This window comes from Dendrobates tinctorius, unplaced genomic scaffold (assembly GCF_039654945.1).
Source record: "Dendrobates tinctorius isolate UK_male_01 unplaced genomic scaffold, ASM3965494v1 ptg000501l, whole genome shotgun sequence".
Classification (NCBI taxonomy): Eukaryota; Metazoa; Chordata; class Amphibia; order Anura; family Dendrobatidae; genus Dendrobates; species Dendrobates tinctorius.
In genome coordinates, this window is record NW_027362160.1 from 789,972 (window position 1) to 807,373 (window position 17,402).

Consider the following 17,402-nt stretch of genomic DNA (forward strand, 5'->3'; position numbering starts at 1 on the left):
GGCTATTTAATGCTCACTTGACCTAGGTCCGGTGTCAGTTATACTCCTGCCCTCGGCTGAGTTAGTTGACCTTGTGCATACGTGTGCCTTGTGCCTGATATCTTGCTTGCTTGTTTGGTTTTGATCCGGTTCTGTCCCTGTTACGAGTTCTGACTGTCCCTCTTGTACTGCGCTACCTCTCTGTGTATGACCCTCTGCCTGTGACTTGACTATTCTCTGCCCTTCCCTCTGGTACCGCACAGCCCTCTCTGTGTATGACCCTCGCTTGTCTGACCTGCGTTTTCCTCTCCTCTACAACAGTTGCCCTGCAGTAGGTACATTACATCATCTGCAGCAGTAAGACGCTAAGCCCCGCCCCCTGCAGTCACATGTTCGCAGGTCCTGGGACTCCTTACTATTTTCTGTGCCGCAGGTCCTGTCTGCTACTATTTAAGGCTTCAGATAAAGTGGTTGAGGTGACCCGCAAACCGGATTATACATCTGGTAGTGATTTTTTATCGTCGGCCGAGAGCGAGGCCGACACCGGACCAGAAGGGGCTGTCGCAAACGGCCAGGTGTTAACAAGGAGCACTCGATACAGGGGACGCAGACCCCCGCAATACAATCAGTACAGGAATTTTTGCAAATAGAGGAACAAGATACCTTGGGGGATGGAACTTTGGATATACAGGTACAGGATAATCTGTTACAAATTATTAATTTGTCGCAGTATAAACTTTCACCTATTGAAATTTCTGCACTACAGAGGGGTTTGACTTTTGCCCCTGTTAAGGCAATTGACAAGTTTACCTTGGTTAAGGACCTTTATATTTATTTATAGTTTTTGCAGGCATTTGGTTCTCCAGGTATTACATAACAAACCACGGATGGTAGATGGCTTGGATCAGACGGACCGACAAGTTTTGCAGGATTTATTGGACCTCTTACAGGAAGACTCAAATACGGGTAAAAATCGCTTTCCCTTCAGAAATAAATCAGTGGTGGCTCCACCATTTGTGTTGGTTCCAGCCATTAGGGTATTTTTTGAACTTGTTAACTTTTTGGCTATTCCCACTAAGTCTAGACAATTGGATAATCTGCATGCTGGTGAAAGATCAGCCCTTGCCAGCCTCAGATCTAATAAATCATTTGTGATCAAGGAGGCTGACAAGGGTGGGAATGTGGTATTGTGGCCACATGAGGTATATCGGGAAGAGGCACACCGTCAACTGGACAACATTCGATTTTATAAAAAGTTACCATCTGATCCAACTGGACCCTTTTCGGTCAAGTTTAGAAAGTTACTGGATAGGGCATTGGAGTTGGGTATTATCAATAAAAAGGAAATGGAATTCTTGTGGGTTGAATATCCTATTACACCTACCTTTTATGCCCAAGGTCCACAAGGATCTGGTGAGACCTCCGGGTCGGCCTATAGTGGCTAGTATAGGTAGCTTGTGTGAAAAAGCATCAATTTATGTGGACTAATTTCTTCAGTCCACGGTTAAGGACTTACCATCTTATATACAGGATACCTCCCACTTTATAAGGAAGTGTCGGGATGTTGATTTACCGTCTGAGGCTTTATTAGTCACTTGCGATGTTGAATCGCTATACTCGAATATTGATCACTCAGATGGCATAAGACCGGTTCTGCACTTTCTTGATCAGGTGACGCAGTCTGACAGAATGCATGACTCATTTGTTATTGACTTGCTTGAGTTCATCATGAAGCATAATTTTTTCATCTTCGATAGGTCTTACTATATTCAGACGTCAGGTGTGGTGATGGGGGCCAGATGTGCTCCGGCCCTGGCAAATCGTTTCTTAGGCTGGTGGGAGGCAACTCGGGTTTACTCTACAGAATGGTTTAGAGACAAAGTGCGGCATTGGTCGCGTTTTATCGACGATATTTTTTTCATTTGGATTGGAACAAAGGCGGAATGCTGTGCTTTCATTGAACTATTGAATTCTAACCCGCATAATATTGTACTTACTTACTCGATGTCTTTTCTTTCAGTCACCTTTTTGGATCTGGTGGTCTCAAATGAGAATGGTGGTATATCTACGAGACTGTTTCGAAAACCAACAGCCACGAACAGTCTATTAGACTATACGAGTTTCCACCCAGCCCATGCTAGAAATGGAGTCCCCACTGGACAATTTTTAAGAATAAGAAGAAATTGCACCTCGGATGAGGAGTTCCATGAGGAGGCTTTAGGTTTAACGAAATGTTTCAAAAAGAGGAATTATCCCCGGAGAAGTATCTCGCGGGCATATCAAAGGGCAAATGGGTGTACGCAGGATTCCGTGTTGGTGACACGTGAAAAGACCAGGGAATCAAAACCCCAGTTTATTACACAATATAACAACCAATGGTCACAGGTGAGAGAAGTGCTTGGTAGACATTGGGGTATAGTTACAACTGATCTGCAGACATCTAGTATCGTGTCCGAGCAGCCATGCATTACAACTAGAAGGGCCCCGAATTTTAGAGATCTCCTGACGAGGAGTCATTATATGAGACCAACAATTGGGTTGGACCGGGGGAACAAGCTCAGGGGTTCTTTTGCATGTGGGAATTGTACTGTTTGTCCCCACATGCACCCCACTAGGGACTATTTTACTAATCCAGGGGGTGGTGTTAGGCATAGGTTGATGTCATATATCAATTGTAAGACCAGTTGTGTGGTTTATGAATTGATTTGTCCTTGTAATCAGGTCTACATTGGCCAAACGTCTCAGGAATTGCGCCGAAGGATACAGAAACATTTTTCGACAATTAAATTGGCACGCACGGATCAAGCCAAAGGCAAAGTCTTGACATCTGTGGCAGCTCATTTTCTGACCCACCACGCTGGTAAAGTTAATAATGCTAGGGTGGTGGGATTAGAGAAGATATCAATTTCTAATAGGGGGGTTCCCCTAAAAAATTATTATTACAAATAGAGTCCCGATGGATTTTCAGTTTGAATTCTTTGGCCCCTAGGGGGTTAAATGAAGAGCTGTTGTTCACAGGTTTTATGGGTTGATTGCTTATATTGTGTTGTTTCCATCTTTTTTCCTTTAGGCAGTCAATTCTTTTGGGATCATTGTGTTGTGAGTTCATTTTTCCCTTCACCATTGATGTCTGATGAACTCCCTCCTCTGGTGAAGGAAGGTGGTGAGGCTGATTACCAAACACCTGGGCAGCTAGATGATGACTGGGTGGCTGGAATTGAGGACTGGATATAAGGCTGCCGACGCCCTTCTTCCTGGCTGGTGATTTTCCTACTGGATTCTTGGAGACCAGTCTGATTCCTGCGTCTCAAAGCTAAGTTTTTCTGCTCTGCTTTGTACTCTTCAGTTTTGTTTTTGTTTTGCCTTGTTTTTTGGGAGTTCTGCCATCCCCGGCCAGGGGTGAGCTGAATTCCATTTTCGTCTCTGATCTGTTGATCTTTTGCTCTGTCTTCAGAATATACCTGAGTGCTGATATAGTCTTTTTGAAGTCTAGCGACTTCAGGGCCTGTTTTTCCTATCAGTCGGTTGGCTCATTTTGATAGGGTTTTTGCGGATGGCAGACAGCAGCTTTCCTGTCCTGTCCTATGTAGTTAGCTTGGGCCCCATCATTTGCTCAACCTATCTTTCTATCTGTGTTAGTGTTTTCATCTTGCTTCACCGTCATTATATGTTGGGGGCTGCCCATTGCTTTGGGGTCTGCTCTGGGGCAGTTTAATTTTTCCCCTTTCTGTCTTTAGGCGATGTAGCTCTCCGGCTGTGATCGAGGGGTCTAGGGCACCGTAGGAACCCCCGACGGCTACTGCTAGTTGTTGTGGATAGGTTCAGGGGTCTGCAATCCGATAGCTGCCAACCTCTCTGGTTTTTCTGGACTTAGCTGGCATTTTGTTTTTTCCTCCTTCGGTGACTCATCACAACAGAATCACCAGCCATACCGCAGATCCTAGGGTACTCAATAGCAGGAGAGAATTGTAAAAAAAAAAAAAAAAAAAGGAAAGGAGAAAAAAAAAAGTGTCAGAATTTTTTTTTTTTTTGTGTGCATATTTTTTCCTCTATATCTCTGAGGCCGTAGGGGGAATTTTTCTCTCAATGGAGATGAAGCAATTGTCTGTTCATGTGGAGCAGCTCGCTGCTGAAGTGCGGGGAATTTCCGCCTCTCTTGCTCATTCACATGCTGCTGAACCAAAGATTCCTACTCCTGATGTGTTTTTTTGGGGATCGGTCTAAATTCTTGAATTTCAAGAATAATTGTAAATTATTTTTTGCCTTGAAGCCTAACTCGTCGGGGAACTCCGCACAGCAGGTTAAAATTGTCATCTCTTTGCTGCGCGGCGATCCCCAGGATTGGGCGTTTTCTTTGAAACCTGATGATCCTATTCTGAATAATGTGAACGCATTTTTTCAAGCCTTGGGGTTGTTGTATGATGAACCTAATGCTATTGATCAGGCTGAAAAGACCCTGTTGGCATTAAGCCAGGGTCGGGATTCGGCAGAGTTGTACTGTAAAGAATTCCAAAAGTGGGCGGTCCTACTACCTGGAATGATGGTGCCTTGGCAGCCCTCTTTCGGAAGGGTTTGTCAGAAACTGTAAAAGATACTATGGTGGGATTTCCTGTTCCCTCTGGTCTTGACGAATCTATGTCATTAGCCATTCAGGTGGATCGGCGTTTACGTGAACGCAAAACTACACGAGAGTTGTTGCCACCGGTTGAACAGACGTCTGAACCTATGCAATGTGATAGAGTTTTGTCTAAGACGCAACGTCAGGAGTTCAGAAGGCGTAATAAGCTGTGTTTTTTTGTGGAGATGCCTCGCATATTATTTCTGTCTGCCCTAAACGAGAGAAACGTTGTGCTCACACGTTTTCTGTGGGTGGTGTTCAACCTAAGTTTCTTCTGGCAATTACTCTGATCTGCTCCCTGTCCACATTTTCCGCCAAGGCTTTTGTGGATTCAGGAGCAGCTCTGAACCTGATGGACTTGGATTTTGCTAAACGTTGTGGATTTCCTATGACACCTCTGTGGACGCCTATCCCTTTGAGGGGTATTGATGCTAATCCTTTGGCGAAGAATAAACCTCAGTTTTGGACCCAGGTGGTAATGCGGGTCGCCCCAGACCATCAAGAAAATTGCAGATTTTTGGTGTGGCATAATTTGCATGATACCATTGTTCTGGGGTTTCCCTGGTTGCAAATCCATAATCCAGTTCTGGATTGGAAATCTTTGTCTGTGGTGAGTTGGGGTTGTCGGTGTGCCCTTAGTGATGCTCCTGTTTTCTCCACCTCTCCCCAGTCGCATGATGTTCCTGACTATTTGGCGGACTTTTTTGATGTATTTAGTGAGAATGAGTCTGCGTCTTTGCCTCCTCATAGGGGTTATGACTGTGCAATTGAGCTGAACCCGGGGTGTAAATTCCCCAAGGGTCGGCTTTTCAATTTATCTGTACCCGAGCACGAGGCTATGCGATCCTATATTAAGGAGGCATTGGAGAAGGGTCATACTAGACCATCCTCTTCACCCTTAGGTGCTGGGTTTTTTTTCGTGGCTAAAAAGGATGGTTCATTAAGGCCTTGTATTGACTATCGTGCCCTCAACAAAATTACTGTTAAATATCAGTATCCGTTACCCCTGATTTCTGATCTAGTCTCCAGAGTTAAAGGTGCTTGCTGGTTTACCAAGCTTGACCTCAGGGGGCGTATAATCTTATTCGCATTAAGCATGGGGATGAATGGAAGACGGCGTTTAATACTCCGGAGGGACATTTTGAGTACCTGGTGATGCCTTTTGGGCTCACTAATGCCCCTTCTGTCTTCCAGTGCTTCATGAACGATATATTCCGAGACTTTGTGGATAAATTTTTGATTATCTATCTGGATGATATTTTGATCTTCTCCAAGAATTGGGACTCTCATGTGGAACATGTTCGGACTGTGTTCCGGATTTTGAGGGAGAATTCCCTGTATGTCAAGGGATCGAAATGCCTTTTTGGGGTACAGAGGGTTTCATTTTTGGGATTTATTTTGTCTCCGTCAACTATTGAAATGGACCCGGCCAAGGTACAGGCCATTTATGATTGGGTTCAGCCCACTTCTTTGAAGACCCTCCAGAAGTTTTTGGGTTTTGCTAATTTTTATCGGAAATTTATAGCTAATTTTTCTGGTATTGCCAAGCCATTGACGGATTTGACTAGGAAGGGTGCTGATGTGCTGAATTGGTCTCCGGAGGCTGTTTCTTCCTTTCAGGAGCTGAAGCGAAGTTTCACTTCTGCTCCGGTTTTGCGGCAACCTGATGTCTCACTCCCGTTTCAGGTGGAGGTGGACGCTTCTGAGATTGGTGCAGGAGCGGTGTTGTCCCAAAAAGATCCTGTGACATCTAAAATGAATCCTTGTGCTTTCTTTTCCCGAAAGTTCTCCCCATCCGAACGTAACTATGATTTGGGGAATCGGGAACTGTTGGCCATGAAATGGGCATTTGAGGAGTGGAGACATTGGTTGGAGGGAGCCAAACACCAAGTCGTGGTCCTTACTGACCACAAGAATTTGATTTACCTGGAGTCGGCCAAGCGCTTGAATCCTAGACAGGCTAGGTGGGCCTTGTTTTTCACACGTTTTGATTTTGTGGTCTCTTTTCTTCCGGGCACTAAGAATGTCAAGGCAGACGCCCTCTCTAGGAGTTTCCTTGCTGATTCTCCTGTTGTGACTAAGCCTGCTACCATCTTAGGTGAAGGGGTAGTTCTTTCTGCCATCTCGCCCGATTTGAGACGTGCTCTGGAAGAGTTTCAGGAGGACAAACCTGAGCGTTGCCCCAGTGGAAAGCTGTATGTTCCTGACCAGTGGAGGAAGAGAGTGATGTCTGAAGTTCATTGCTCTGCATTGGCTGGTCATCCAGGTATTTTTGGTACTAGAGATCTGGTGAGTCGGTCTTTTTGGTGGCCCGCCTTGTCTCGTGATGTCAGGAATTTTGTGCAGTCCTGTGGGACTTGCTCCCGGTCTAAACCTTGTTCTCGCTCTAGTGGCTTGTTGATGCCTTTGCCGGTGCCCAGGAGGCCATGGACCCATATTTCAATGGATTTTATCTCTGATATGCCTGTCTCTCAGAGAATGACTGTTATTTGGGTGATTTGTGATAGATTCTCTAAGATGGTCCATCTTGTACCACTCCCTAAGTTGCCATCTTCCCCTGAGTTGGTGCCCCTGTTTTTGCAACAGGTGGTTCGCTTGCACGGGATTCCTGAGAACATTGTATCTGACAGAGGAGTTCAGTTTGTGTCTAGATTTTGGAGGACTTTCTGTTCCAAGCTGGGAATTCAGTTGTCCTTCTCCTCTGCGTTTCACCCTCAGACCAATGGGCAGACGGAGAGAACAAACCAGACTTTGGAGTCGTATTTGAGATGTTTTATTTCTGCCGATCAGGATGATTGGGTCTCATTTTTGCCCTTAGCCGAATTTGCTTTAAATAATAACGCTAGTTCTGCCACTTTGATGTCACCTTTTTTTTGTAACTTTGGTTTTCACCCTCGATTTTCTTCAGGGCAGGTGGAGCCTTCTGCCTGCCCAGGTGTTGACACTGTGGTGGAGAGAATGCACCAGATCTGGGACCAAGTAGTGGATAAGTTGTCTCTCTCCCAGGAAAAGGCCCAGCGGTTTTCCAACCGGCGTAGGACCGTTGGTCCCCAGTTTAAGGTGGGTGATATGGTTTGGTTGTCATCAAAAAATATCGCTATGAAGGTGGCTTCTCCTAAGTTTAAGCCTAGATTTATTGGACCTTACAAGATTTTGGAGATTATTAATCCGGTCTCTTTTCGGTTGGCTCTTCCTGTCACATTTAAAATTCATAATGTGTTTCATAAGTCCTTGTTGAAGAGGTTTGTTGAACCTGTTGTTCCGGGGGTTGCACCTCCAGACCCTGTATTGGTTGAAGGTAACATGGAATATGAGGTAGAGAAGATACTGGATTCCCGTCTGGCTAGACGCAGACTCCAGTATTTGGTTAAGTGGAAGGGTTATGGTCAGGAGGATAATTCCTGGGTCTCTGCCTCTGATATTCATGCCGAAAGATTGGTGCGTGCCTTTCATCGGGCTCACCCGGATCGCCCTGGTGGCATGGATGAGGGTTCGGTGACCCCTCCTCAAGGGGGAGGTACTGTTGTGAGTTCATTTTTCCCATGCATTTGTCTTTATTAGTGCTCCTTTTTGGTAGACATCTTGTTCCCTCTGTTGTAGTGGACATACTGGAGTGGGACAGCTATTAAGTAGGTCCTGGCATTATTGGCCAACTATGGTTGCTACTGTGTTTAGATAGATGGGTATCTTATATGCCCTCTGTCTATACACAAGTAGTATGACCTTGTTCACATAGCCCTAATTATTGTGCGCCTTTCCTTTTCCTTTATTCACCTCTCCCCCTTTTTTTTTTCTCTTCCCCTTCCTTTTGTTCGGAGTGTCTTGATGTGAATAGCCTTTTGGCATTTGCAGTATTTTGGGCCTTTCTTTTGCTGCGATATACCTTGTCATATATTTTCACTTTATTGAGGGCTCTTTTTCATGAGCGTCTTGATCATTGGTTATGATATCGCATAGCAGGGTGAAGTTTGTATATTTGTTGTGTCCTGTGTTCCTATCCATCCCCATGTGTAATGTGTATTGTATTATATGGTGTCTATGTCCGGTCTGTGTGTGTTCCAGTGTTCCCGGGAGTGGCGCGCGCGTTTATTTATGTACTAGCAGTAGCTCACGCTGGTGGTGGCTTCATGCGCGTAGGTCTGATGCGCCTCAGACATGCTAGCCTGCGTTCCACTGGGCGCAGGCGCGGTGAAGCTGGGATTCTTGGCCCTTAAGGGCTTCTATAATACATGCGCGCTGCGGTGAGACTGCCAGTGTGTATTCACTGGGCGCTTATACTGTGCATGTGCGGATGCTATGGGCCCTGTTCACATGACCGGGACGCCGGTTTATACACTTTCTGCCTATACTGACTCTTAGAGGGTATGTACACAGAGTGTGGTAACGCCCTGACTGACTTCTGCAAGGTATTTAAGGTTTCCTGGATCACTCTGTGTCACTTCCCCTGACGAAGCCGTACAGGTTACGGCGATACGCGTGGGGTAATGGTCCTGGGTATGGCATCCGTGTATCTTTATTTCCACTGCGACTATTGATTGTCTTGGTGGCAGTTTTAGATACTGTTTTGCCTTTCTACGTGTCCTGGCGCCACTGACATGTGGAGTTTACTTCTCTTTCCCCTTCTCTTTGCTATCTGGGCTTATTAGGGTCCTAGCATGAAAACTATATAACATGGATTTGTGTTTGTGGTTGCTTTATTATGGGCTGGGCTTTGTTTAGGGTTATTTAGTCCTCATGAGCCTGGGAATAGGGAGGTATACTGCTATAGTGTCGCTGGATTATGTGCTCACATTATATGTACTTATACGTATGACACTTTTGTATTGATATGCATTTTAGGTACCATGGATGCCATAGTTTTGTGATTTTATCATGTTTTTATTGTGTATAACTCTTTTGTATCAATAAAAATTACTTATTTTAGTCACTTTAATTGGTGCAGTGTGCGCTTTTTTTGCAGTGGTGCTTTTTCTTTTCCTTTTTCTATTGTCATTATTCCACTGCAGCGGCACCTGGCCATATCACTGATGTTGCTATCATGCACAGCTGAGTGCGCCCACAATTGTATCTTGCATTTTGCAGGTCCTGTCTGCTTGAATCATCACTACAGTATTGGTCCCTGCGCTCTCCCATAGTGGGGGTAAGTCACCCTGCTCGGCGTGGCAGTTTGCTGACGCTGACAGGGTCCTGACATTATAAATGACCCATACCATTTTTTTTTCACTGCTCTCCTTCTCCTGTGTGTGTGTTGGATCCTATGCACGCTCTTTCTGAGCAGGTAAAGCACCTGACTCAGATGTCTCAGAAACTCCTGGGGGAACAACTAGTCCTGGCTCAGTCTCAGCAGCTGATCGCTGACACTGTGCAGGGGGGCTTTTTTATCGGGGGCTCGGGATGTTACATTAGTTTCCCCTGAGTCTCCGGTTAAGTTACCGGATACCTTTTTGTTATGAATGAGTCACCGAGGAGGAAAAAACAAAAAGCAAGCTAAGACCAGAAAACCGGAGAGGTTGGAAACTAGCGGACTGCAGACCCCTGATCCTATTCACAACAACTAGCAGTAGCCGTGGAGCGTACCTACTGTGGTCCTAGACGTTACGGCCGGAGAACTAAATAAGCCTAAAGAAAGAAAGGGAAAATCTAAACTGCCCCAGAGCAGACCCCAAAGCAATAGACAGCCCCAACATGTATTGTCGGTGAAACAAGATGAAAACACTAACACAGACAGAAAGATAGGCTGAGCAAACGATGGGGCCCACACTAACTAGAAAGGACAGGAAAGAAAAGCTGCTGTCTGCAATCACACAAAAAACCCTGCCAAAAAGAATGTTCAACACGTCTGATAGAAAAAGGCCCTGAAGTCGCTAGACTTCAATTCCCTATATCAGCACTCAGGTATATTCTGAAGACAGAGCAAAAGAGATCAACTGATCAGAGACAAAATGGGGATTCAGCCCAGTCCCAGCCAGGGCTGGCTGAACACAAAAACTAAGTAAACCAGACAAAAACTCATATGAACAATAGCAGAGAAAACTTAGCTTTAGGGAGGCAGGAACCAAACTGGAAACCAGAAGCCACAGTCAGGAAAACTCAACAGTAAGAAACTAGGGAGTCGGCTGCCTTAAATCCAATCAGAAACTCCTGATGTCCAATCACAGTCCTCTTCTTCAGGTGGCCGGTCTCTGCCATTTAGATCAGCTTCATTACCTCCCTTCACCAACAGAGGGAGTCCAGATAGAGAACTCACTACTCCTCTGTCAGCACAGCCAGCTCCATAACCCTCACCAGAAGCCAGAGGCAAACCCGAAAATGAGCTCATGACACCTTTTCTGGAGATAAAAAGGAATTTAAAGTTTTCAAGGAGGGCTGTAAGCTTTTTTTTTTTTCATTGAGACCACACTCTTCTGGGGATGAAAGTCAGAGAGTGGGGGTCATTATGTCTCTGTTAAGGGGAGCCCCCCAAGCTTGGGCTTTCTCCCTTCCGACTACGGCCCCTGAGCGTATGAATGTGGATGCATTTTTTGAGGCCCTGGGGCATATTTATGATGAGCCTGATCGGATGCGTATGGCTGAGGACATGGTGATGAGTGTGTGTCAGGGGAAGCACTCAGCCGAGTGGTTTTGCTCAGAGTTCAGACGCTGGGCTGCTGAGGTCTGCTGGAATGATGCCGCCCTCCAGGGCTGGTTCCGTAGAGGCCTGTCTGAACGTCTGAAGGATGCCTTGGCTCTCCATCCTTCGCCTGATTCCCTGGAGGAGACTATGACACAGGCCATCCAAATGGATCGGAGGCTACGGGCGAGGGGAGTGATGCAGATTGACACCCCGTTATTCTCCCAAGGAAGGGGAGCCAGTCCTACATTGGAAACCATGGAGATGGGAACCATCGACCTCAAGGAGAAAGAAAGGAGACAACGGTGCTTGGAAAATGCTGTTTTCACTGTGGCGATTCTGGACATTGGAAAAAGGATTGCCCCTCCTGTCCACTGACCAGCAAGCGACTGAGCCCGGGTGATTGTCGTGGAGGTCACCCAGGCTCTCAGGTACCTTTTTATCCATTTTCAAAAATGTTGTTGCAAGTGGAACTTTGTTGTGGGAGTGTCTCCACATCCACTTCTGCCTTCGTGGATCATCATTGAACTTTATTCACTCTGACTTGGTGTCCAGGTGTAAGTTAGGTAGAGTTAGGCTGGAGACTCCTATCCATGTTGTTGCCATTGACAAAACACCACTGGCTAAGAATGACATCATATTTCTTACAGAGGAGTTTCTCCTTAAAGTGAGCTCCTTGCTCCAGGAACATATTTCATGCTTTGTTATGGACAACCTGCCTGCGGGACTGGTGTTGGGGTTCCCCTGGTTACAATTACATAATCCTGTGATTAATTGGGAATCTCGGGACATTGTTAAATGGGGTCCCTATTGTTCTGAAAGATGTCTTGATACTGTGTCTGTCGTCCGTTGGACTGGAAGGTATTCCGGAGTACCTAAAGGACTATATGAACGTTGTCTCCGAAAAAGAGGCTGAAGTTTTACCACCACACCGCCCATTTGATTGTGCCATTGACCTGGTTCCAGGTGCTAAATTGCCCAAGGCCAGCTTGTATAACCTTTCGGGTCCCGAGCGGGCTGCTATGAAGGAATACATTTCCGAGAGTCTCCGTAAGGGGCACATTCGTCCTTCTGTCTCTCCCGTGGCGGCGGGGTTCTTTTTCATAAAGAAAAAAAGACGGTGGTTTGCGCTCATGCCTCGATTTTCGTGAGTTAAACAAGATAACTGTGAGGAATACGTATCCCCTTCCACTTATTCCTGATTTATACAACCAGTTGTCCGGAGGTAAGTGGTTTTCAAAATTAGATCTACGGGGAGCGCATAACCTTATCCGAGTCCGGGAAGAAGATGAGTGGAAAACTGCTTTTCTCACTACTGAAGGGTTGTTTGAGAATTTGGTCATGCCTTTCGGTCTAACCAATGATCCAGCGGTCTTCCAAAATTTAATTAATCATGTGTTCTCTGATTTTATTGGACGTTTTATGGTTGTGTATTTGTTTGACATACTGATCTACTCACCTGATAAACAGACTCACATTGGACACGTTCGGGCAGTTCTCCAAAGGCTTCGGGAGAACTGTCTCTTTGCTAAACTAGAGAAATGTTTATTTTTTGTTCAGGAACTGTCTTTTCTGGGATTCATTGTGTCTGCTGAGGGGTATCACATGGATCCCAATAAGGTGCATGCCATTGTCGATTGGGTTCAACCTTGTGATTTGAAGGCTCTGCAGCGTTTCCTAGGATTCGCCAATTATTATCGCAAATTTATAAGGGGGTACTCACAGGTGGTTAAACCCCTCACAGACATGACTCAAAAGGGGGCCGATATCAAGAATTGGTCAGCCGCAGCGATAGCGGCGTTTCTGTTTTTAAAAAAATGTTTCATGTCTGCTCCGGTTCTTATTCAACCGGACCCGTCTGAACCATTTATTGTTGAGGTGGACGCCTCAGAGGTGGGGGTGGGGGAGATATTGTCCCAGGTATCCGCCACTTTAACTAATTTGAGACCCTGCGCCTTTTTCTCGAAGAAGTTCTCCCCTTCGGAGAGAAACTATGATGTTGGGAATCGAGAACTTCTGGCCGTGAAGTTGGCCTTTGAAGAATGGAAGCATTTTTTGGAGGGGGCTGTCCATCCTATAACGGTAATTACAGACCACAAGAACCAAGCTTACATTAAGGCTGAGTTCACACGTGGCGTTTTTTCGCGTTTCCGCGGCGGTTTTAACCGCGTGATTTTGCCGCGAAAACGCGAAAAATAAGCATCCCATGCATTCCTATGGGATTCCGTAATGCTGTGCTAATGCTGCGGTTTTTACCGCGGCGGAATCGCTTTGCGGTAAAAACCGCAGCATGCTCATTAATTTGCGGAATCGCGGCGATCCCGCACCCATAGGAATGCATTGTTCCGCTTGCTTCCCGCATGTGGCTGTCACGCAGTCTAGATCCAGTGTCCCCCCCAGAACCTCCATTCTTCCGCCCGGAGTGGTGGTGGCAGGTATTTCTAATGTGTTGGAATGGGAGATTCGGGAAGCCCAGTCTCTTGCACCTCCTGCTAAGCCGGTGGATAAATTTTTCGTACCAGCTCAATTTCGCCTCAAGGTCCTCCGGGAGTTCCACGACTCAGTTCTGGGTGGACATCAAGGGATCTCGGCTACCCGGAAGGCCATCGCTAGAATATTTTGGTGGTCTTCTTTAGCCTCTGATGTTGGGGAATATGTGTCTGCTTGTGATGTTTGTGCCCGTGCGAAAACCCCCCATAACCGGCCGGGGAATTGGTAACACTGCCAATTCCTGAGAGACCATGGACTCATTTGTGTCAGAGACACCGCACTGAACTTGCTCACTGAGCCAGTGTGTATGTCCAGAGTAAAGCGAAAGCGTGCTCAAAGCTACCTGTGGAGCGGGCAGCAACCGAATAAATGCGTACTTCAGAGCCGCAGGACCTGAAGCATGTGACTGCTAGAGGCGTGGCCTAAACTCCACAGAGCTAGGAGCTGCAAGACAATTCCTAGCAGAGTAACTGCAAGACAAAGTTACCCAGGGGCATAGACAGTGAGAATAGTCAGGACGTAGCCAATGAGTCACACACAGAGATAGCTGCAAGGTACCAAAGGGGGCGAGCAGAGAGTAGTCAGGTCACAGGCAATGAGTCATACACAGATAATAACGCAGTACAAAATCAACAGGCAAACTCACAACAGGAAACAGAGCCGGGTCAGGACCATATAAACAAGCTATAGCAACGAACAGGCACACAGAGGTCAGCACACTCGGCCAAAGGCAAAAGTATAACTGGCAGGGATTGAAGCTACCCAGGGGTTTCTGAAGCTCTCCCAGAACCAGAAAGAGGCCACAATCATTAACCCCAAGTGTGCAGGTCAAAACCTGCACAGAGCTCCAGACATTAACCCCCGGTGTGCAGCTCAAAAACCTGCACTGGGATCATGACAGTACCCCCTCTCAACGGGGGGCCTCTGGACCCCCAGGCTTCCCCGGGTACTTGGCATGGAACGCCTGAACCAGGCGATCTGCATGTACCGAGCGAGCAGGGACCCATGAGCGCTCTTCTGGTCCATATCCCTTCCAGTGGACCAGGTACTGCAAAGAGCGGCGCACCCGCCGAGAGTCCACAATATGTCCGACCTCATCCTCCAATTGACCCTCCACCAGCACTGGAGGAACAACAGTCTCAGAGTTCTCTTTGACAGATCCTGCTGGTTTCAACAGAGACTTATGGAACACATTAGATATTTTTAAGGAGGCGGGGAGACGCAACCTATATGCCACTGGGTTGACTATCTCCATAATCTCGTACGGACCAATGAACTTTGGTCCCAACTTAACTGATGGTACCTTTAAGTTGATGTTACGCGTGGAGAGCCAAACCTTCTCTCCCACCTGAAACATGTCTCCCGAGGCTCTCTTTTTGTCCGCAAAATATTTGTATCTCCCCTGGGCCCGAGAGATATTACGCCGGACTTCAGCCCAGAGGTTTTTTAACCGTTGAACGGACCCCTCTGCTCCTGGACAACCGGAATCCACCCGAGAAAACTCCCCAAAATGCGGATTAAAGCCATAGTTAATCAGGAATGGGGACATGTTGGTGGACTGACTCACCCGGTTGTTAAAAGCGAATTCAGTCAACGGTAACGCATCACACCAATCCTCCTGTCTGGCGGAGGTCAGACACCTGAGAATTTGTTCCAGGGATTGATTGGTGCGTTCTGTCTGACCATTACTCCCCGGGTGATATGCCGACGAGAAGGAGAGTGAGATGCCCAATTTCATACAGAACGCCCTCCAAAATTTGGCCACAAACTGCACACCTCTGTCAGACACAACATTCAGGGGTACCCCATGCAATCGGACCACATGCTGCACAAACAACCTTGACAATGTTTCTGCTGAAGGTAATGCTGCCAAGGGAATGAAATGGGCCTGTTTAGAAAACCTATCCACCACCACCAAGATCACGGTATTGCCCCTGGAAGGTGGAAGGCCGGTAATAAAATCCATGGAAAGATGATTCCATGGCCTATCAGGAATCGGTAAAGGTATGAGTTCCCTAGCCGGTCGGTTATGCGAGCTTTTGGAACGGGCACACATGCCACAAGCAGAAACAAATTCCTTGACATCGGACCTTAATGAAGGCCACCAAAAACCCCTGGCTACTGCCTCTCTAGTGGCCGTGATACCTGGATGAGCACTCAGCCTAGAATCATGAAACTCCTGCAGAAGTCTAGGCCGCAATGAATCTGGAACAAACAGTTTATCGCTTGGCCTGGTTGCCGGAGCTACGGCCTGAGCCCTTAGGATTTCTTGTTCCAACTCAGTTGAGACCCCCGCCACTACCACCCCTGGGGGAAGAATGGAGGACGGCGGCTCAGGGGGAGACACTGGATCAAAACTTCTGGACAGGGCATCCGCTTTAACATTTTTGGACCCCGGTCGAAAAGTAATTGAGAACTGAAATCGTGAAAAAAAAAAGTGACCAACGGGCCTGTCTAGGAGTAAGCCTCTTAGCAGATTCAAGGTATGCCAAATTTTTGTGATCCGTGACAACCGTGATAGGGTGAGCCGCCCCTTCCAAAAAGTGCCTCCATTCCTCAAACGCCAGCTTGACCGCAAGAAGTTCTCTATTGCCTACATCATAGTTTTTCTCAGCTGAAGAGAACTTCTTGGAGAAGAAGGCACAGGGTTTGATATTGGTAAGGGTGGCCGGACCCTGGGACAGCACAGCCCCCACCCCCACTTCAGAAGCATCCACCTCCACAATGAATGGTTTGGACGGGTCAGGTTGCACCAACACCGGGGCAGACATAAAACATTTCTTAATCGCTGAGAAGGATTCCTTTAGCGAGTACAGATCAATTTGTTACATCAGCTCCCTTCTGGGTAAGATCCGTGAGTGGTTTAACCACTTGTGAGAAACCTTTAATGAATCTCCGGTAATAGTTCGCAAATCCTAACAAGCGCTGGAGACCCTTGAGATCTCGAGGCTGAACCCAGTCAGCGATCGCCAGCACCTTCTTAGGATCCATACGAAACCCCTCACAGGACACAATCAACCCCAAAAAAGACAGCTCCTGTACAAAAAACGAACATTTTTCCAATTTGGCGAACAATTGGTTCTCCCTGAGTCTCTGGAGAACTGTCTTTAGATGTTGCAAGTGAGATTGACTGTCCGGGGAATACACCAAAATATCATCCAAATAAATAATAACAAAACGACCTATCAGATCAGAAAACACAACATTGATGAAATTTTGGAAAATAGCGGGTGCATTAGTTAACCCAAATGGCATTACCAGGTTCTCAAAGAGTCCTTCTGATGTGAGGAATGCCGTTTTCCACTCGTCCCCTTCCCGAACCCTTATCAGATTATAGGCCCCCCGCAGATCTAACTTGGAGAACCATTGGGCCCCAGCTAACTGGTTACATAAGTCTGGGATGAGGGGAAGCGGGTAAGAGTTCCTAACCGTTATCTTGTTCAGTTCCCGAAAGTCGAGGCACGGCCGCAAACCACCATTTTTTTTCTTCACAAAGAAGAACCCTGCTGCCACAGGTGACACAGAAGGCCTGATATGCCCTTTGCGGAGACTCTCAGCTATGTACTCCTTCATGGCTTGGCGCTCAGGCTCAGACAAATTGAACAATCGAGCCTTAGGTAACTTGGCTCCGGGTACTAAATCAATGGCACAATCACAGGGTCTATGTGGTGGCAGCACCTCAGCCTCACTTTCGAAAAAAACGTC

General features: G+C 46.7%; 2 protein-coding genes across 2 annotated transcripts in view; one reads left to right on the top strand and one right to left on the bottom strand.

The window, feature by feature from the left end:
- Positions 1 to 17,402, bottom strand: part of LOC141078071 (PH and SEC7 domain-containing protein-like) — a 75,092-nt gene that overhangs the window by 24,651 nt on the left and 33,039 nt on the right. The gene's annotated exons all lie outside the window — the stretch shown is intronic.
- The window catches only part of LOC141078074 (uncharacterized), a 32,217-nt gene continuing 15,681 nt past the window's right edge, over positions 867 to 17,402 (top strand). Inside the window, exon 1 of the mRNA XM_073564898.1 lies at positions 867 to 945. Within this exon, the coding sequence (XP_073420999.1) occupies positions 867 to 945 (79 nt within the window). The remainder of the gene's footprint in view (positions 946 to 17,402) is intronic.